The sequence below is a fragment of the Dioscorea cayenensis genome, chromosome 5 (assembly GCF_009730915.1).
Source record: "Dioscorea cayenensis subsp. rotundata cultivar TDr96_F1 chromosome 5, TDr96_F1_v2_PseudoChromosome.rev07_lg8_w22 25.fasta, whole genome shotgun sequence".
Taxonomy (NCBI): Eukaryota; Viridiplantae; Streptophyta; class Magnoliopsida; order Dioscoreales; family Dioscoreaceae; genus Dioscorea; species Dioscorea cayenensis.
Window position 1 is genome coordinate 17,069,725 of NC_052475.1, and position 22,578 is coordinate 17,092,302.

At 33.7% G+C, this 22,578-nt stretch overlaps 1 protein-coding gene across 1 annotated transcript; it reads right to left on the bottom strand.

The window, feature by feature from the left end:
* Positions 1-749: 749 nt before the first annotated feature.
* On the bottom strand, positions 750-12,196 carry LOC120261002 (ran-binding protein M homolog). Its single transcript, XM_039268654.1, is given in 11 exon segments — positions 750-1,310; positions 2,042-2,128; positions 3,719-3,778; positions 5,408-5,476; positions 6,391-6,507; positions 6,509-6,554; positions 9,502-9,578; positions 10,067-10,112; positions 10,506-10,592; positions 11,001-11,147; positions 11,712-12,196. Coding segments are annotated over 11 exon segments (1,389 nt in total). The 5' UTR covers positions 12,104-12,196; the 3' UTR covers positions 750-1,049.
* Positions 12,197-22,578: the final 10,382 nt, after the last annotated feature.

The following is a 22,578-nucleotide window of genomic DNA, read 5'->3' on the forward strand; positions in this document are numbered from 1 at the left end:
CAGGAGTGTACATAAACTTCAGCGGAGTAGATGTGGGCTAAGCCCAACACTCAATAATCTTAGTGGCCTTGCAACAAAAATATAAATGTAATGACTCCATATATAAAAGAGCGCTACTTGTGCTTAACAATTTTGATTTTTTGAATTAAAAAAAAATTTGTTTTTCATTACATCAAGACCATCTTAGAGTGCCTCAAGATATAAGATGCCGAAACCCCCCCTTAAACTCCCCCCTTAGCCCTCTTAGCTTGATCAAGAGTAGTAGTAGTGCTCCAACAAATAAAGTGGATGCCTTTTTGACTACGACCCTTATTCCAAATATACTTCTTAGTCATTTTAGATATATAATCGATAAATGCATTAAAAATAGAAAAAAAAATAGAATAAATTGATAGTTAATATAAAGAGATAGACAGAAGGGAACTATTAATAAGAATATCTTGTCTATAGCGGATAGTGTGGAATAATTCTTAGAATTAACACTAGAATAGACTATTTTGTGAATTTGAAATTGAGGGAGGGACCAACTGTAAACTTTGATTTAATTAAAACAAATCAAAGTAAATATCTAATGAAAAAATGTTTTAAAAAAATTAATTAATTATTAAATGTATTTATTTAAGTATGTTTCACAGACTTAATAATTCTCCTGCGAAATATTTTCTTGCATGTAAGATCAAACTATATAATCTCAGAAAGTGTAGCTATTAAAGTGAAACTGCTAGCCGGTTCAATGAAGAATCACACAATTAAACACAGAGATAACAAATTATTCACATTCCTAAGCAGGGGCTGACACATGTTTGAATTCACAATTTGAAAGGTATTAACTTTACAGCAGTTTTAAGAATGTGAGAGGTGAAGTACACATTGTCTAAATTTCCAGGAACACAAATTGGCCCTGATGTAAATGGAGAGCTTTACAGTGGTTGATAATATCTCATGATCTTCTTAACTTTTACTTAACACCTGTAAAGCAAAGCAATATCATCTTGGACAAACAAGTACTGAGAGTTGAAGACTGCATCTAACCACGGGCACCCAATCTGTTACTCTGTAATTCTGTGGAGATAGAACACCTCGCCTTCATCCGATCTCAACTGTCTTCTCAGCAAGCTGCACACTGTTAGCTGCCTCAGTAACTTCTCAAGGCGAGACTGCAAAACACTCTTCGCGTCCTCGATTTCTGGGTTGGTAGACAAAACAACTGCATTCACTGCATCAGCAACAAATTCTCGCTGGTCGGCGTCAAGGAGATATCCTACACAAGAATCAGATGGGTCCCCATATGCCAGAAGGGCGACGATTTCCTACACAAGAGAAGAAAACCATTAAATGAGATCTACTTGAAGCTCAGAGTTAGAACATGTGAAGATGCTTTAGCCAGAAGCATTAAGTAAATTGATTTATCTTGTCCATGGCAGATTGGATGAGGCGAAGAAGCTATACACATGACTTGTCCAAGCAACATTCATTTGCAATTTTCTGCATTAAAACGTACCTTGAAATGCGAGTATTTCCCATCTATGACACGAGATTTTACAATAAAAGTCAATGCACATAAATCTAGTAGGCTAAAAGAAGTTTGGCCCAGCTTGTTTAAGATTGTAAAAGAACCAAATGAAATTTCAGTCTTCCGGCTACAATAAATCTCACTATCTCAGGAAGAGGTCTATAGGTTCAACCACACCAAAAGAACATTGAGGCAGTTTGGGAGGAACTGCCTTCATATGTGGTACATTTCACTACCATCTGCAACTTTAATAAGAATTTGAATGTTGTTGTGGTAAATAACTCTGCGATTTAGTCTTCACAGGCTCAGAAGCATAAGTGGAGCATTTCATTACCACTGCAAGCTCTTTGATTTATTTTTGTAAATAATGACATCTTTCTTTCTATAGTTGTATGTGGTACTTATGACATGTTTGAAGATGACTGTAATGAATTAAATGCTTCAATAAGGTGGTGAGTCTATCAGAGATCATAAAAATAATCACATGTTAAAGAGAACTTAGCTAACAAATCTTTATAACAAAGGTACCTGAAGCAGGTGCGAGAATGACTCGTTAGCAAAAAATTTAGCCAGTTCAGCACGAGCATAAGCCACAGCACACTCCAAATTGTTAGCCTATGGAAAATTTAAAAAATAATAATAACAAATAAAATATAAAATAGAGAAAAGTAGCGCAATATCTTACAAAAGCTAGAAAGATGAAATCTTATATGCAACAAAAATAGAATAAAAAGGTGCCTGATGGACATGCAACACTCAAAGTTAAAAATCCGTATTCCATGTTTATTTGATACATGAATCCCGGATTTCCACCAAAGGAACATGAAAATGAAAGGTATGACACAGAGAAAAGAGGAGAATCCTCATCTTATATCATTCAAGACATCAACTAGGCTTTTAGACGGTCCTCTTTTAGCAAATGTGAGGCTTCTGAATGCTTCAATGTCTAATGAAAAATCCACAAAGCTCTAATTGGTTGCATAGAAGACTAAGAACCACTTTGGATTCACTTATGAAAGAGAGTACTTAACATATGATTTTCAAAATGCTTTGACCAAATGCCTATGCAAGAAGCCCCGAGTTTCTATTTCAGGGAAAAAAAGGCACCATAACTGCAGACTTCTGGAAAAATAGGCACATTTGGGCATTTTTGTCCAGAAGTGCAAGCTGGGTGAACAAAAAGAATCCACCGGGTTAGGCCCTAAGCATTTGCCTAGGTAGTGATTAACAGACCAGTGGGTCAACAATTAACCGGATATTACTTGAATCAAACCCAATTCAAACTGCTTATTAAGCAAGATACACAATGGAATACAAAGCTTTATAACTCAAAATCTAAACCTGTTAAAAAAATTAACCATTAATGAAAGCATCATAACATCAGTCATAGAGCTGATTAGAGAATGAATTACAGGTTTAAGTGTGATGCTTTCACATGATTAATGGTGGATGAAGCTAGACACTATTGGAAACAAGGGTGGCACAGGCTACAAAGAAAGATGGTGTCAAATTTTTAAGTTGGATACGGTAAATTATAAATGAAGAAATGCGCCCACAAATCTGGTTAATAAAACCAAGTACAAGGATATTTCCAATAGACATGACTGACGATTTCTCTGGGGGCCATGACACATCTTGAAATGACTACACTACAACCAAAAGCGAAAGTCTCATCCATCATACGGTCATAAAGCAAGAGATGAAAAGATCTCCTAAATTCCCCATCCAACAATAAATTCTGACATCAAAATAATTTTGACTCCAAGCTATATTACTAAAGTAATATGCACCAGGACCTAGCATCACTGTAACAAAAATTACTACTAATTCAATAATTCATAATCTGCAAGTTTGGGATCCTAGTCATTTGGATGCTTCCCGAAAAAGGAGAATTATTCAAACTTAGTTGCACATAAAACAAAAGTCATTAACTCACTACATTTTTTGCAACTTCAGTCTCTTATATCGAGAACTTCCTCCAAGCAAAAGATAATAATTGCAAATGCAGTACATAAAACTTAGGAAATTACTAGAGTGCAGTACATAAAACTAAGGTAAATAACCAAATATGACAAACATTATTGAAAGAAATTTAAATAATAATGCAACATCTCTGCAAAAATAAAAAATAAAAAATAAACCATAATCGAATAATAGAGGAACCATATCTTTGACTAGTGAAAACAAGATAACATCAAGAAATACCCGAATGTATTCGATGAAACGTTGGGAATGCAGTAAGAAACAAATCGCTGACATATCATCCTGCAAATATTAAATTGACTGTTGTTTTAGTTGCAGAGCCTTGGCAAGGATTGCCACTAAAAAATGATTGCCATACATAGGCTATGACAAAGAATAATTTTAAAAAGAAAAAAAAAACTAGATAATGAATTGAGATGCCTCATTCAACCCAGAACAATAGAGGCAAGCCAAAAATTTGTACAAACGATCATTGTGCCTGGCTGGGTATGAAAGAAAGTCCTTGTCAACTAATGAGGATCAAATACTGTTCTAGGAAAATCATTGCTTTGACAAAATTCCTCACTTTGGTCCTCTAAGGCTAAAACTGTAATGGGCAAAAGAATGAGAAAAAAAGAAAGAACAAAAAAGATATGAATTAGCATAGATTGCTTATCAGTTCTTTGTAATGTCTTGCCATAGATTGCTTATCAGTTCTTTGTAATGTCTTGCCATAGATTGCTTGGAGGTTAATTTTATTAGTTGAAAATTACAGGTTTGAGACATCAAAATGCAAACTTTATTATGTTGCCCGTACTTTTATACTTTAATACCAACCTTGTATGGACGAGGAATGCTTACAGGTCAATTTTTAAAGTGTCCTAACATAATATCATCACAGATTGTGTTTTCTGTCACACTTGTTTATATTATCTTTTCTCATAAAATGTGTGTTAGGTACCAGGAAGATGATTATCTACTTGCTAGAATATTTAATATAAATGTCAGGTACTGCAGAGAAGGTTGTCTACTTGCAAAATAATTTATGGAATTTCCCAATTTATGCAAGTCAATAAAGATACACACATCTTTCACGTGAATTTTGTGATGCAGCATGACATAATCATTGTTAAAAAAATAAAGCCATTCTATACACTTAGCATGGACTAAGCCGAAGTGAGCAACTTCTCCCATAGATTGCATCAGATTGTACAACTACAATATCCACCATGAGTGAATATCAATTTACTAATTATTGGCATAGTACTTAAATAGTTATCCACCTTTTTATTTTGTTAAACCACCAAAACTTGCTCAAATGTGTATATAGAATAGGTATCATTAATTGGCTTAAATGACAAACCCTCGTCAACTAAATTAACAGAAAATACCATTAAAAAAAATACTCAATTTCACCTATATGATTGCCTTGATTATTTTTAGATAACCCTTAAAGGAGAAAGCATGAGTATACTAATGAAGCAAGATAAGAGATTCAATGTAAGAATTTTAATCTGATAAACTTAACAGTACTCCTTGGGTATCCAAATCTTTCTTCAACATGTAAGAAAAATATCTTTGTAATGCCATGCCAATTTTCTTACTTTTCTTTTCTTAAAATCATCTGCTCTTTACCAAAGGGTAGGAGTTACTTCAGCATACAATAAATAACTAACTGTAGCATAAGAAGGTTAGTATATCTTTGTCATATAGTTGTTATAAGTTATGTAAAAGAATTATGATAATTCATTCAACTCATTAGGTACAGCTCCAAATTCTAACAACCATTAAACTCTACTCATCTTTCCTTATTAGGATTTCTTGTACCTTGGGGGATCTACATATGGGAAAACAAACTATTATGGAAAATAGAAGAGCCAACTCCAATGTATAAAAGTTCATTCAAATAAGTGGAATGTCTAATAGACCTACCTTCAACACTTGAGGATACCATTCTCTAAGCTTCTGAAATGCTGAGTCAATTTCCCCATTCTTGATGAACTTCACATGTAGCAAAAAACAATTAAATTTGAAACAAACAATGTCATCTGCTAACAAACAAAAATTAATTTTAATTGCCAGGAAAAAAATTCCTAGTGGTGGAGGGATACTAATATGAAATAAATTTACAAGCATTAGCAAACTGATACAAACTTCAGTAGTTAACTGCAGTATTACCACGCTGCATAGGGACTAATAATTGCATGTATTTTGGCATAAAGACTACCTAGTTATATCATGAAACAAATATTAAAAGAAAAGAGAATGGATGCAGCTGCCTTGTTAAATAAGGTAAGTAGATAGCAACAATTTCCTCATGTTATTTTAGCAGTCAATTCACAATGATCCTAATCCAATATAGTTCAAATAGAAACCAATTTTGGGGAAGATTGGATTCCAAAGAAGTCTTTCTAATAAACAATACACAAAATGTACAAGTTAATTTGGTGGTGTGAAGCCTGATTGTAAAGCAAAGTATCACCTCAAGCTGTGAGACGGCAAATCTATTCTTAAGAGATAGACAACAGTATCCAGATAAAAAAATTTCAGAAAAGGTAATTATTGAACACTAATTCTAAATTTGGTAATTATTTAAATAAAAAATTAGATAACCTAATCAAAGCTATGTATATATAAACACATATATATATATCCATGTGTGTGTGTGTAACATAAAAAATTGTGGCTCTCTGAGCAGCATAGCCAAACACATCAAAGGACATCATACAACTAGAATCATGCTATGTAATGGATCAGGAATTTTTCATCGCCTTCTCACAAATATAGAGAAAAAGTACAATTGAAAATGTCAAGCTTAAAATGCCTCAATCAAAGAAACACCTCTCCAAATAGAAAAACCATAAACTAAAATATTTTGTAAATATTTAATGATTAGTTAGAATGTCCTCACATACCTGACGTAAAATTTTTCTATGCTGAAGTGCGTATATATCCCCTTGTTCATTCAAGGCATTATCCTTTGCCATAGGAATGGGAGGGAATGTATTTTCACTTGCCATGTCAAATGAATCATAGCGTATCTTGATAACCATAATGAAGCAAATAGGAGCGCACAATCCTGAGAAAAGATCAGAACTACCACAAATTAGCATGTAAGGATAGATAGTATCTGCACAAAGAAAAATAACATATTTCTAGATTGACCCTGACTACAATGATTTAGGGAACCTCTGAAACACAACACAAATAACATCACTTTTCAAGGGAAAACAATAACAACTTTACTGGCAACATGGTACACATATGCAAGGCAAATTTCCTTAATAACCATGTTCACACACAATCTAGTTAGCATTTGAGTGTGCATCAGTTGAAACAATGAAATCAAAGATATTAATTAAATTTATGTAAGCTTTCTTATTAAATTTGCATGTCCACTAGCAAATAGAAAACAATTCAGAACCAGTATCTAATATATATTATATAGACTAACTTCTTAGAGAAGTTTACACTAAGCAGTATTTTTCAGGTAATTTACATTGGTTACTTGAAAACTCAGGTAATTTAGTGGTCGTTCACTTGCCGTGAAGCAGGGGAAGTACCACTTTCCACACTTTGATTTTGAACTAGACCCATTTTAGGATTTTCTCGCTGAAGTGCGAGAAAGTAAGCTTTTATACTTCCTCCACTTTAGCACCTTTTAATTTCTTGCAAAATGAACATCAAAACTATTGTAAGACTTTAGGGCAGTGTCTCTTCACACCCTTCTTCACTTCAAGTCACTTCAAAACAAATGAACACCCCTCCAGTGAATGTTCGCTAAAGAATTTGGGGTCACCATGAAGTACTTGAAAATTTTAGCATGTAGTAAAAAAATAGTAATAAATCCATTAGGAGAAACAAATACAACCACCAAACCACAAATGGGTTTAGTTTAGTTTTCCCTATTAGAGATCACCTAATAGAGTAACAAGCGTCTAGCATGAGACTTTACTGAATAATGAATATTGTTCTAAAAACCATTAGCAAACATCATGGCAGTTTAACCAAAGGAAGGTCATAGATTTGAAGATAACGGGTTTTGATGACATCAAATATGTAGTAACTACTGAAACAGACTACATCCCACAGCAGTCACTTGTGCAGCTGCATCCATCATGTACTGAACTGGACTCAATTTCAGTTCATTTTTAATAGCATATATTATGCCTCACCCATGTTCAATAATGTATACGTAATGTTATCTCTCACTTAAATTGAAAATCCTTAAAAACATATATGAAAAAAATGGTCAATTTTGTGTATGTGCGGCAACTAAGTTTTCATTTGGTATAAAATAACTATCACTAATAGTGTGGACTTTGTTTTTCATTGTTGAAGTTGAACTTGATTGTGTGAAACAAACATTAATTAAAATACAAAACTGTTACAGTTCAGGGTAGTGAAACTTGTTATTGGTCAGTGGTGGTAGGGATCAGGAAAGGATTAGGTCAAATGGGTGTTTGGGAAGGTTTGTTTTGCAACCTATGATTGTTGAAGAGAACTTGAATTTCTTCTGAGTTTAGATTCCAAAACTGGGTTGAATTCTGAACTGTCCCCTTATTAATCTTGGCTCCTTTTAAATACAATCAAGTGGAACAGCCCACCCTGATAATAAGAAAACACAAAAATGAAAGATGGAAAGTGGAGGCTAACCTCCATGCAATGTGGGAAGGAAAATAACCACTAACATGAAAACACCAAATGAACTAAGAGATAGGAGCCATAATAGGGCGTCTTTTTCAAGCTTGTTGATGTGGCCCAAATTTTCAATGTGTGAATCTCTGGTAAACCAAGAGATTTCCTGCTTGCTAACAAAATACTTTTGGATATGTTGTTTCTACAAGAATTACTCGAACTGAGCTAAATCTTTCCATGCCTCAACTATTATCATCCAATATATAAGGTATGGTGCATCTTTGTTTCCACAAACCATCCACTTTTGGTTGGTAAAAAATGCATTATCAACCATACATTCATAGAAACATAAGAATTATTTCTTGTTCACCCATACAGTAGCATGAACAAGGAGGGAAAGTAGGACTGTGAGGATTAGTCAATACTCATGAAACAATGTTTTGATTTCAAAGACAAGTGAAGTCTGTCAAGAAACATCGTTTAGCATATGACAGTTGTACAGGAGTCTCTGGGATCACGCCCATTAATTTGTCAGACACTAACTAGTTTCATGGATAAAATGCTTGAACTGATAACAATTGCTAAGCAAAAATGTCAAATTCTACTTCGAGTATTGTGGAGAAAGAACGTGAACAATGTCTTATAGAATGATACCAGATAGATGCTGAAGGCAACCAAAAAAGCGGGCATGTCTCTATAAGAACTACATAAGTGACACACAAGTTGGAGCTTCCAGTGTGGACATTTGTACAGTTCTCTCTGACCCTTCTTGAACCCCAGCCTAGGTGAAATAGATTTGCATAAAAGCATGTCTAGATGGTGAGCTAAACTCAACAATAGATGGTTTTAGTCTGATCCAAAGTCATGAAGTCATTAAAAGCATGTCTTCCCTAAATAGACCATGTTCTCTACATTCTCATCACTAAATCTACCCTAAATTTGGAACTTATGGCATATCCAATACATAGATTTAGAATATTTTATTAGATCTAGCAACAAGAATCCAAAATTCTAATCAACATCAACTGTATGTGCTTCCAGAAAATAAGCATATGCAGGCCCATCAACTTCCAGAGAATTGAGAAGCATGAGTCAATGTAAAACAAAAAATAACCAGAAAAATTCAAGAAGATGCATAATACAATACCAACATAAGTGTTCTAAAGAATCAAAATGTCTAAAAGCATCTTCAATAGCCTATAAAAAATCATAAATTTACAACAATAGACCAATGACATTCACACATAGCAGGATATAAACATACAAATAGGGCATCAAAGACATATAATGCACTAAAAACATGCTCAGACTCATTACAACATTACACAGATTTTAAAATGACAATAAGATGTAAACCAAGCAAAACAACAGACTAGCAAGGCACATACTTATGACCAATATTAGCTGGCAAAGGTAACTTCTCAATTATTTGCTGCTGTTTAAACCGCTCTTCTGCTATAAAAGACTGGCCACATATATACTCTGTATCAGCTAAAAGCCCCTCAGAGGAATGTAAAAATATCAACTACAAAATTTCATGCACAACTAGGAAGGCAGTAGCCAAATTTCATCCATGAATGAAAAAATTCTGAAAGAAGTCATTTAGTTTGCTAATTATGGGAAATATGTGATCAATTAATATAACTCATATAGTTATACAAAAAGTAACAATTTATACCTAGAACTCAAAAGGCATGAGCATTTTCACTTCAGGGTTTAGAATTGCTTATACAAAAATGCTTTTCTCAAAAATATATCTAACAGTTTCTGTTTGTATTTCCAACATAGAACGATGACTAGTTTTCAGTAATCAAAGTGCATTTTGCAGTTCTACAAAAACATAGCACTCATAATCTTCTATGAATAATAATCAGTTGTGCATGCTTGATCAGTAAACTTCTCAAAATATACCAGTAACACAATCAGTCTTGCTCAAAAAAGAATCAGAAATACCTCAACGTCAAAACGAAATGGCTGGTTCCCAAAGTTCACAGTGACCCTATTGCATTAATATCAAAAGTCAGTAAAACTTTCACATCTCAAAGAAGAAGAAGGTAGACTTTGCAACTAACTGAAAAGGTGAATTATATATGAAAGCACATGGTGGTTCAACATCAAGTTTATGAAATAACTCTAGTAAGAGCAATTCTTTTGAAGCATTTAGCATGTAATATCTTCATCATGTACTGATCCTGTACCTTTCACAAAATACTATTTCTAAAATACAATGCAGTTGTTCACTGCACAAAAATAAATGAGGGCACTCATTATTTCAAACACACAAATTATGCCCCACCATAGAAACAGAAAGAGGAAAATGCCAATAAATCCAGAAGAATGTTCACCAAATTGATAGAATTAGAAATGGATTTAAAGAAGAGCTAATGCATACTCTTCATTCTGACTATGAACAGCAACTGTTGGGTATAGGTTACTCCTTATCTCCTTGGGGACAGACCCAACAAGTTCTCCATTTTTACTGCATGACAATAAGTGCAAAATTAGAAAAAAAATACATGAGGGATAAAACAGCCATATATAAGCCACCTTCTTTTTTTGATGAAATAAAAAGAAGCCACCTTCACAACTAACTAGCTTACTATAGAGTATCAAGTAAAATCTAGCTGAGACCTAGAATTTCAAGCTTAAATAATGACACCAAAACCTGTGCCTGTTGTCAGTTTATTATTTCGTTCTAGGGGTAAGTGCTGACAAACCAGATAGCATGAAACTTGACATAAAGGATATACCAAATTGAAAGTGGCAAGAAAGAAAAAGTGATTTAGACTTTTCTCCATCAAGCCGGTCACTATTTTTCAATTCATTTGGTTGTCTAACAAGTAATAATTTCTGAATACATTCAAATTCAAAGGCCAAAGCAGCTTACGTGAAAAAGAAGACTTGCGATATAAAATTGATTCCAGAGCCTACTGTATCCCCAGTACCAAATCGTGGACCAAATGGTTCTCCTTTCCCTTGTCCGCGATAAAGATTCCCATCATCCCCATGGTATCCACAGCTATTAGTCTCCCAACTGAAATAAAACACATTGGTATTCCAAGAAACAATTATTGAATTAAAGCAAGAAATAAACAGTGTTTAGTATCATATCAATGAAAACAAACATAGAATGGAATTAATCATCGCGCTTCAACATCAAGGAACTGCTTTCAAGCTAAAATACAAAGAGATTAATCCCTGCTTTCTAGCATTGTCTACCCTTTGTTCAGGGGAAAAGGAGGTCAAAGAAAAAATAGATGAAAACCAAGGATGAATTCTACTTGATGCTAAAAAGAAAGATTCTTAACTTGATCCCATAAAAAAATTGATAATTAAGAAGACTTAGAAAAGGTTTATAATTTATAAAAAAAAAACCTTTCTTGATTTTTCAGCAATGACAAAATCGATCAATGAAGCAAAGGAAATGCTTTTAATCAATTAGTGCAGGGCAAGAACGTCATACAACAATCGATTTCCACCGCAAGAAAATGCACAAATAAATTTTCTGCCGATGATCATATAGTACTTATAACACACAAAATGATCATAAAATTATATAAAAAGAATATAAAAGACCAAACGACTGATCAGCTCTCACCCAGGTTGGCGGCGCATCTTGTACTGCTGATGCGTGAAACCGATGGAAGTCTGGCCCTTGACGCCGGAGTTCTTGACCGTCATCTCAAAGTAGTACGCCGCCCGGCGAGTGGGAACAGGACAATCCGCCTGAATTATACCAACGTCGTGCCCGTGGTGCTGGCTACCGACGTACGACACCGTAAGCTTGTCCTGAGACACAACGTGGAAGAGCCCCGAGCTATTGCAGGTGTTGAGATGGGATGGAACTTGCTCCTTGTCAAGCTCCTGCAAGAACGCGTTCCACTCCGGCCCCGACCGCCAGCGAGCCGACAACTGGAAAATGTCTATCCAGCGGTCAGCGTCGACGAAATCCACCTCTCGCCGCGGTTCTTGGGCACCGCCGTCCACCATTGACGAGGATCGGTAGGAACCCTAGCGAGGGATTTTGGAAGCGAAGCAAGAGATTTGGATCTGATGAGGGTTTTGGTTGGAGCAAGCTTCGGTTGGGAGCAAAATGATGATGACAATGAGACGGAATTGCCCTCATGAGGTCCGTTAGTAAGCGGGAAATGCTAAGGGCATGATTGTCTTTTTCCCTTTCTCAGGAAGTGAATAACTCCATAACCATCTATAGATAATGTGTTATTATTATTATTATTATTATTATTATTATTATTATTATTATATTCTAATTATTAATTTGAAATTTAAAAAAAAATTAACAATTGAATCTTATCTCTTAAAAAAAATAAAATAAAATAAAATTTTGAAATTGACAAAGGAAGTGGGAAAATGGCTTATAGATCTCATTGAATTTTGATTTTACTCAGACAACCCTTCAATGTACATTTTAATCATTTTTTTTTCAAATGAATTACTTTGAAATTTTTATATTAAATAAAACCTTATTAATTTCTTTGAATCATGTAAATACCCTTGAGCTAAGAAGGAGGGAATTTTTGTCTAATCTTACCCTTGAGCTAAGAAGGAGGGAATTTTTGTCTAATCTTATCAACTTTTTGAGTATGGCTATAGAGCGCCTTGCGTATACCTACCAGTTATTCAAGTTAAAAATATTATGTAAACACCTACCATTTTCTACTAACATTTTCTTTCTTCTTCTTTCATTAAACATCTTTTGCCCCCACCTTACCCTAATATCATCTTTTCTTCTCTTTTACTTCATGTAATTTTTCATTATTTTAGTTCCTGTGCAACTTACTCATGTGAGGTGAAACTATTTTTTTTCCTTATTTGGTAACTCATTAAACTCGGGTATTGAAGAAATACTCATAGAAACCTTCATCTAAGGCAGTGTGTGCTTTCATGGAATTGTAAGATCGAGGGGTAATGGAGATTCCTACAGAGAAACCACATGAATGTGTGACTTTTCTTATCGTATTTCCATAGGTTTCTCTTAATTTTATTATTAACTACTTTATTTGCATAAAGTGCTTTTATTGCAAATCATCAATAGGAAAACTTTTTTTACTACCATGTGATATAAAGAAAAAGGGTTAAGTCATAGTGTTTACCATGTTGGCCTCTTGGGAGTCAATACTAAGTGAGATATGTGAACATTGAGCCCTAGATGCTTCCATAGTAAAAGTTAAGTTCGTCGCGCCATATGCGCACTTAACAGTTTGTTATTGTCTAGTTAACTCCAAGGTGGACTTTTTGCGTATGTGCAACATATTTATTATTTGTTTAACAAAAATGTGGTCGACCTCATGGAGGACGTAGTAGAAGGAACTATCGTCGTTCTCTCGTGCCCTTCATTATACTTGAAAATATCAATTTCATGTATTCTTATACTTTCTAGAAGTTTATATTGTTGGATATACGCTATATACATTTGGAAGCATGTGTTATGTTTACTTGAGGCCATTAACTAAGTCTCAATCAGTGTCATTTTCCATTTATTTTGTATTAATGTTGAGTTTTATTTTCTGACATTTCCACTTGTATTTTAAAATTTTTCGTTTATATATTAATGTTTTTGCTTATAATTCAAAGTTTCTGGTTATATACCAATATCTCCTCTTATATTTTAAGTTTCTGCTTATTTTTCAATTTTAATGTTTATTTTATGTCATTTTCATTTATTATTCAATTTTATAATTTATAGAATACCATTATTGATTTGATCTTTTGTTTAATATATTTTTCATAACTCCTAATTTGTGACCCACTTTTAGGGATCCATTATCACATAGCATGTTCTTCAACCGAGACATATTGTTATCCTAACAATCACTCGCAAGGGCCCTAACCATAGCTAGTTCTTCTTAGTTTTCTTAAATGACATTGATCAGAGATGGTGACCATTATTTGCCTCATCAATATCTTGTAAAGAAATTGGGTCAATGCTATCACGGTCATCATATTGACTCTTTAATGCAAAAAGGTTATATTTCACAAAGACCAAATCATTCAACTTTTGTTAATCAAGTCTATTTCTTTTTTTAGTATCAACCACAAATAGAAAGACATTATATATTTATATCATTAGATTTTAATCTACAAAATTCAAAAATAAAATAATAGAATATATAATTCTTACATCTTCAAAGATACTCCAATTACGCTCGCAACCAGATGCACTACAAGTTAGGCTGAGTACTCTTACTATAAAGTCTAGCAACTTTGGAGTTAAGACTCCATGACATTTCCACCATTCAGCTATTAATCACTAATAAAGTTAGATAATAGTATAAGTTGAATCTTATCAATTTATAATAAAATAATAAAACATAAGTACTTGGTGATTTCAAATTTCGATTCCTAATTGCCAAGTTTCTTCCAAATATGGCACTTGCATTTTGATATATACTTATTTTACTATTAATTTTATCTTGACATGAAGCATCCGGAACCGACCTCTCAAGAGTTTCAAGCACCCCATTCATTATCTCACTGATCCCCATCCGGTTGGCATTAAAAAAATTCTAGATTAAGATAATGTCCAGCCACATGTAAACGTCGATGGAGTTGACATTCACATTGTTTGCTTATGATGTCAAACACAACCTTGTAATGACCTTTATTCTCTTTGAATGACTTTGCTATAGCTTCTTTGGCCATATCCATGGTTTCATAAATGTAACCCATAAACGGTTTTTTCTCACCATCAACCAATCAAAACAAACCAACGAGAGGATAAAAAATCTTTAAAATGTCCAAAATCTAGTTGTCACTTATCATTATAGTGGCTTGTGCTTTTTCCCTGTAATATCTTTTGACCACTTACTTTTTTCCCATTTGTCAGAGGTAAACATTTCTCACAAACATTTTTCGTTGAAGTGTGAGAAACACATTGTCAAACCTTGTAACACTAGACCTAACAAGTTCTCTTTGATTGGTAAAACTCCTTAACATATTCACTAAGCCAGCCCAAACATAAATGAATGCATTTAAGCTAATTGCTTTTTGGACGGTTTGTTTCACCTTTGGCATCTTACCATTATCTTCGAAAATTAAATCCAAACAATGTGCGGTACAAGGAGTCCAAAGCAAAGTTTTTGTCCATTTCTTCAAATTATTTACCTAAAAATAAATAAATAAATCATCGAATATGTAGAGTTAATCAAACAATACTTAATAAGATAGATCTACTTTTATACCTGCAAAGATATTAGCAGATGCGTTGTCAGTAATTACTTGTATAACATTTTTCTCTCCAACACGTTGTACGATGCAATCGAGCAATTTGAACAATGTTTTCTTTAGTTTTTGCATAATTGAAGCATCAATAGATTATAAGAACATTGTTCCTTTTGGAGAATTCACTAAAAAATTTATCAATGTCCTATTCCTCTTATCCGTCCAACCATCGGCCATTATAGAGCAACCATAATGTGGTCACTCTTCTTCATATGACTGTAGCATATTTTTTCATCCTCCACTTCTTTATTAAGCAATGACATTTGAACCTTATCGTAGCTAGGCCCTTTCATAGCCTTTGAGCCTTGTACATCTTGCACCTTTGACAACCTTACTCTCAATGACCACTCTCGCTCTCACTTAGCAAATAATGGCGTCAAGAACGATAGTAGCAATAACGACTACAGTAACTGTGGCGATGACAATGGTAACAACGGCAACTGTTGCTTCATTAGCATAACTCGGCCTTTTCATCTCATTGTCTCAATCTCATCTTTCCTTTTTATTTTGACATTTCCAGCTTTGAATTTATGTGTGTGTGTGTATTTAATGAGAAGATCTGGAGAAAGGGAATAGGTATGGTTGTTGTTTTTGTGTTGTTGATGATGAATGGTGAATAATGATGGTTGTTATTGGTTAGCTTTGTAAGTTTGTTGTTGTTGTAACTTGTAATGTTGTTGTTGGTTTGCTGTGTTATCTAGTTTTGATTTTGTAAGCATATATAATAAAGTATAACAAAGTAACTTGAAGAGTAACATATGTTAAAATTTTACTACTACTACTATATAATGCATTAAAATGTATCATATATGCTCTTTCATATTTTTTCATACATATTTGCACAATAAAGAAAAATCTTGGAATCAACTTCATTAAATTAAAGAATTAACTTAGATGAATAAGAATTATAAAACCACTAAATATGGTAAGGAGTCAGCTAAAAAGTCGAAAGAATTTTCTGATGTTTGGAATTTCTTTTTAAAGAAAAGGGTGAGTTAAGATGGCATACAAATAGTAGAATGCAAGAATGGTAATAAAGAGTATAATCGAGGGAGTAAAAAAGATGGAACTTCTGTATTGAGCTACCATATGTATAACTACAAAATGTTAAAGTTCAATGATATAGGATAAATGTTTTTTAATCATGAAAGGAAGATAAGGTCTAAGAAAATAGACCAAAAGATTGCATGTGACTTATTAACTACTACAATTATAAAATATGATTTGTCATTTCCATTTGTTGAATATGACAGCATTAGAGCTCGGATGAAATATGTAAATCCTAATGGTTCTTACATTTCTAGAAATACTCTTGTTTCTAACATGACAAGAATATATATGAGGGAGAAAGAGAAACTTATACATGTTTTGGGCAATATGCAAAACAAAATTTTCTTAGCTTGAGGGGTAAATTTTCTGGAGGGGTCCCAAACTTTGGTTTGGTTTCATTTTGGATTCCCAACTTTAATTTATTTCAAAATGGGTACCAAACTTTAAAATCTATTTCACCAGTTGGGTACCCTGGTATCTCCGGCCACTTTTTAATTACGTGGCTGCCGTGAAAACCTTGTCAGCAACCTGGTGAATGCCACATCATCTATTAAGGCCACATCAACAGCCCCCTCACGTGAGCACTAAACCTTTCACCCTTTCAAAATGGCCTTCAAAATGGTTTTGGAAAGCTGAGGGAGAAAGATCGGGAGAAGGCATGAGCAAAAACATCTCAGATCTTGACATGGGTTTGGTGATGGTCCCTGTCGCGCTCTCTTGAAGATGGCATTCGTCAATGAACCTTTATCATGAACCTCTATCATGTTGCGCTCTCTTGTCAGTTGAAGGATGCGTAGGTGTCATTGACACGAGCACGAACCAGCCAAGGGACAGAGGCCACCAAATTTGAAAATTTCACTAACTAGTGTGTATGTAATAGATAATAATTAGAAGTGATGAGATGATTAATTAGTTATGTTGAATGGTTGTAATTAACAAGTAAGATTTGGTTAGGAGTTTGTTAGAAGTTTACAAATGGTCCTGGCATATCAGATGTTTGTTAAAATGCCAAGTGGTATATTACATATGCTGGAGGGAAAATGTAACTTGCATTTGAACATATTACTAATGAAATTCATGGTTACTTCTTCAGTTTGAAAAAAAATTCCTATCTTAGTATTCTGAAATTGATGTGATGGAACCTATTTAGGCCTTTGATTGGGTTGATTGCCTTCTTGTTTTAAAACATAAAACTTAAACAATGTACTTGGATGAGATAATTAACTTGGATCAGCCCATCACAACTGATTATTTCATCAGAGAGTGGAAACACATTATGATAAAATTGGAATAGGCTTAAACAATGTAACATATACTCATAGTAATCATGATCAATAAGCAAATCACTATGCTATCAGCTATATGATTCCATGTGTGTTATCCAACTCTGGTTATCAGTAATCGTCCACTTGAGCTCGAGCAGTTTTTTCGGAAAAAGAAACAAGACCAACGAGATGAGAAATATCGATTAGTACATCGATCGAAATGGCCACTATAAAACTAAAATTTTGCAGTTTTTCATTGTGCAGGTTGGCAATTGTATACCTAGAACAGTGTTTAAATATCCCATCATAAATTTAAAAAGCAAGACTGCAGATTTTTCATTGACTATAACAGTGGGTACAAGATGTTTTCAAGCTAGACTCGAACAAAAAAATTACAAAAGCCAAAAATTGGCATGGTAAACAATGCACCAACTAATCACCTTGGGATATAATGTTTAGTGCATGGTACCCAACCCGACAAAAAACTTGTAAGTATTCTAGTACCCATGCTCACAGGTTACATAACCATTCCATTTTGAAATTGATTCATTTTAACCAAAAAGCTCCAACTCCGGTGGTAGCCACACTCTCTTCCTTTTCTCGGGATCCCTTGCTCTTGTCCCTTCTGCAGACATTCTTGTGTTTCCTTTGTGGGTGTATGTCATGTGATGCATCTTCCTTTTGAATGTTGCTTGATTTTTTACCACCCCTTCTAGTTAATTTTGTAATTCTGGATTGAGTTCCTGCTAAGGTCTGATCCACAGTATATGTTGAAAGTGGGTCTATAACCACCTGCAGTAGACAATAGAACAAGATAAAAATAAATAGAAGATAGCAGAACGAAACAAAGCAATAGAAAGATCCCAACTCTGAAGTGCATGAGAACGAAACAAAGCAAAGATGGAAACATCTAACTTTATCAATACATAAAAACCATAGTCTGGAAGTACATGAGTTAGCTAGTCTTCCAATATATATAACTCATCTAAATTAGTAGGGAAAACTATATATTTTGGTTCATTTACTGAAAATTTCCACCAATAAACCAATTCTATAGTCAAAGATTTCATCATCACCAACACCAAATCTATTGAAATGTTCATTTGTTTTCAAAAATCTAGATAACAAGGCATCTAATCAACCGTGGATGGAACCAAATGAGAAATCTATCAACTAATCTGAAAAATAACAAAATCAGTCACATATACATCCATCTAACAACTGAAATTAACTTGCATATCTTCACATATACATCCATTCCAAAAGGTCCAGAACGATGGGGTTTTAGGGTTTCGGTCTACTCACAGTAATCTGGCGCGTTGTCGCCCTCCTGCCACCTCTCCCAATTGACAGCCATCTTCAAGGTGTGCACCCTCTTCTACTTCATCGCCGTCGGCAATGGGTGAGACCTAAAGCTTTGCCGAACTGAAGAACCTCTCCTTTCACTTTGTTTCTTCAAAAGAGGAAGAACCCAGAAGAAGAGAGAACATGGATTGTTGATGGTGACCGTTGCAGAGGTTTCTCGACACGTGGGTGATGGGTGAGAGGTTTAGTGCTCACGTGAGGGGGCTGCTGATGTGGCCTTAATAGCTGATGTGGCATTCACCAGGTTGCTGACAAGGTTTTCAGGGCAGCCACGTAATTAAAAAGTGGCCGGAGATACCAGGGTACCCAACTGGTGAAATAGATTTTAAAGTTTGGTACCCATTTTGAAATAAATTAAACTTGGGAATCCAAAATGAAACCAAACCAAAGTTTGGGACCCCTCCAAAAAATTTACTCTAGCTTGAGAGATGTGTGGTTAGATACACTAATGAGGGCTATATTTGCTTGACTAGACATTTTGCTGATAAAAATTGGGAATTGAACAATAAAATTCTTAGCTTTGGTGAAATTTTGTCTCAACACTCGGGAGTTAATTGGCTCAAAGTTATTTAAATTTTTGAAAGAATGGGGAATTGAGAAAAAGGTGTTTTCTTTGACAATGGATAAAGTATCCAGTAATGATAATATGTAAGATATTCTGAAAGAGTAGCTCTATTTGCATAATAGGTTGTTGTGTGATGGTGAATTTTTTTTCATATTTGTTGTTTCGCTCACATATTAAATCTCATTGTGCAAGAAAGTTTGAAAGTAGCTAGTGATGTTTTGCATAAAATCAGAGAATTTGTCAAATATATGAAAGGTTCAGAGAATAGAATGAAAAAATTTGAAGAATGTGTAAGAGTAGTTGGTAACAATGACACTAGTATTACCTTATGATCAAATGTGACTACCCTTTGAAATTCAACATATTTAATGTTAGATAGAGTCATTAAATATAAACGGTTTTTGCTTCTCTTCAATTGAATGATAAAAATTATAAGTATTGTCATTCAAATGAAGAATAGAAAAGAGGAGAGAAAATATACAAGTTCTTGGAGCCATTTTATGATTCTACCAACTTGATATCTGATTCTTCTTATCCTACATCAAACTTGTATTTTATGCAAGTTTGGAAGATTGAGACTTATTAAAAGAAAATTTTTTTAAGTGAGATGTGGTGATAAGTGATATGTTAGAAAGATGAAAGAAAAGTTTGATAAGTATTGGAGACCATGTAGTATGGTGCTTGCATTTGGGGTTATTTTTAACCCACAAATTAAGTTGTCAATGTTGGAGTATTTTTATGGGAATTTTGAGAGCGATCCTACTAGTAAATGTCAAGAGAAGGTGTTACTTGTGAGGACAAAGCTATACAAGCTTTTTAAGCATTATTCTAATGCGAATAAGTCAAGTCCTTCATAATCACAATATTCTTCTTCTATTATTGCACCTACATCTACACAAAGTGGTGGAGGAATTAAAAGTAGAGGCAAAAGAATTTTTGATGTAAGTGTTCGAACACTTTATTTCTTTCTTTTTTCGAAAATTCTATTTCTCTAATTTGCTTATATATTTTTTTTATGATTACATATCCTAATTATTAATTGTAGAAAATCAAAGCATTTGAGAGCTAGTGAATTATAGATGCTGAGAAATCTCAATTAGATCTTTATTTGGAGGAGCCAAAGCTTAAATTTGCATATTATGGAAATTGGATGTTTTGGATTATTGGAAGAATCATAATGGTTCCCAATCCTTGCATTAATGCTTGGTGATGTCTTGATTATCCTGATAACAACTGTTGCATATGAATCAACATTTTCTATTGGTGCTTATGTGCTCAACAAGTACTGAAGTTATATCCTTCCGGAAAAAGTACAAGGTCTAATTCTCATCCTTCATTGGTTGCATGGTTATAACATTGGTAATCTCATTTACAAATTATTAATTTTATGTTTTCCACTTAGTTGAAATCTTGACATATTTGTATATTTTAAATCTAATTTTTAACTATTAAGGGTTAATGTATGAGTATAAGAAGGGAAGAAGGTTAAGAACATGAATGGCACTTATAAACCAGTCTCATAAAATGTTAAGGGCCTTCACTTCAAAATAAATGATGCCCATGACTAATAAGGGCTTGTTTGGATTGACTTAAAAAAAAGTGTTTTTTTCAGTTGTGTAGAAGGACTTTTAGAAAAAGTGCTTTTCAAAGTAAGTTAAGTATTCCTCTATATTTTATGTTTGGATAAGTTAATGCATAAGTACTTTTATATGTGTGAAGTTGTTTGGATGTGCATTTTTAAAAGGACTTTTTCAATGGCAAATTACTAAAATAGACATATATTGAGTTATTATAATATCTCAACTATTATGCATTGAAAACATACTAATTGTCATTGATAATGATAATAACAACAACACTAATGATAATAATGATAATAATAATAAGAATAATAGTAATAATATGTTGTTGTTGTTGTTGTTGTTGTTGTTGTTGTTGTTGTTCTCATTTAATAAGAACAAAAAAAGTAAGAATATTAAATTTAAACACCAAACATGAGAATAAGGACAATAATAGTTTCAACATCACAACAACATTGTCATGACCATTACAACAACAATTAACATTGATAATGACAATAACAATAACAATAACAATAATAATAATAATAATAATAATAAGGTATAATCACCAAAATAGTCCCTGTACTTTTCTCTCTCTTCCCTTTTAGGCCTCTACTTTCGAGTCTCATTGGTCCTCTACTCTTGAAAATGTGCCCTGGTTAAAAATGCTCAGCGGGTCCCTCTCACTTTTTAGAGATGTGCCCACTTAGAGGGTCCAAGTGGGCACATTTCTAAAAAGTAGAGGGCTGGTTGAGGGCTGTTTTAACAAAGTGGGCATTTTTTCGAAAGTAGAGGGACTAGTCGGGAGCATTTCTGAGTAGAGGGACCAAAAGGGAAGAGAGAGAAAAGTAGAGGGACCAACTAGGGTATTATACCTAATAATAATAATAACATTACAACATGAAAAAAATTATAAAAAAAAGATCTCTAATATTTTCAACATCACAACAACTATAATAACAATATTATCATGACTATTACAAGAACAATTAACAATAACAACATTAAGGTTTTGCAACATCATAACAACCATAGCAACAACTAACAGTTACAACCTAAACAAAAGATAGGGGACAAATAAGTTTTTAGCATCACAACAACCATAACAATAATTTATAAATACTATAAATTCAACTCATATATTGATTGGAGAGTTGATCCCGAATATTGTTCCTAAGTATGATCATTTGTTAAGTGTCTTCATTGGTTGGTTGTTGCATACAAGTGAATTTTCACTATTATCATCTTAAATCAACATTCTCCTTTTTGTATTTGGTTGATGCTTTCAAGGCTCTCAAGGACATCCAAATTATTACTACCCATTCTTCGAATATAATTATGGAGAGAAAAATATAACCAAATAATTTGGAATTGTACCTTCGCCGTATACTTCGTCATATTTTATACGATCCTCCA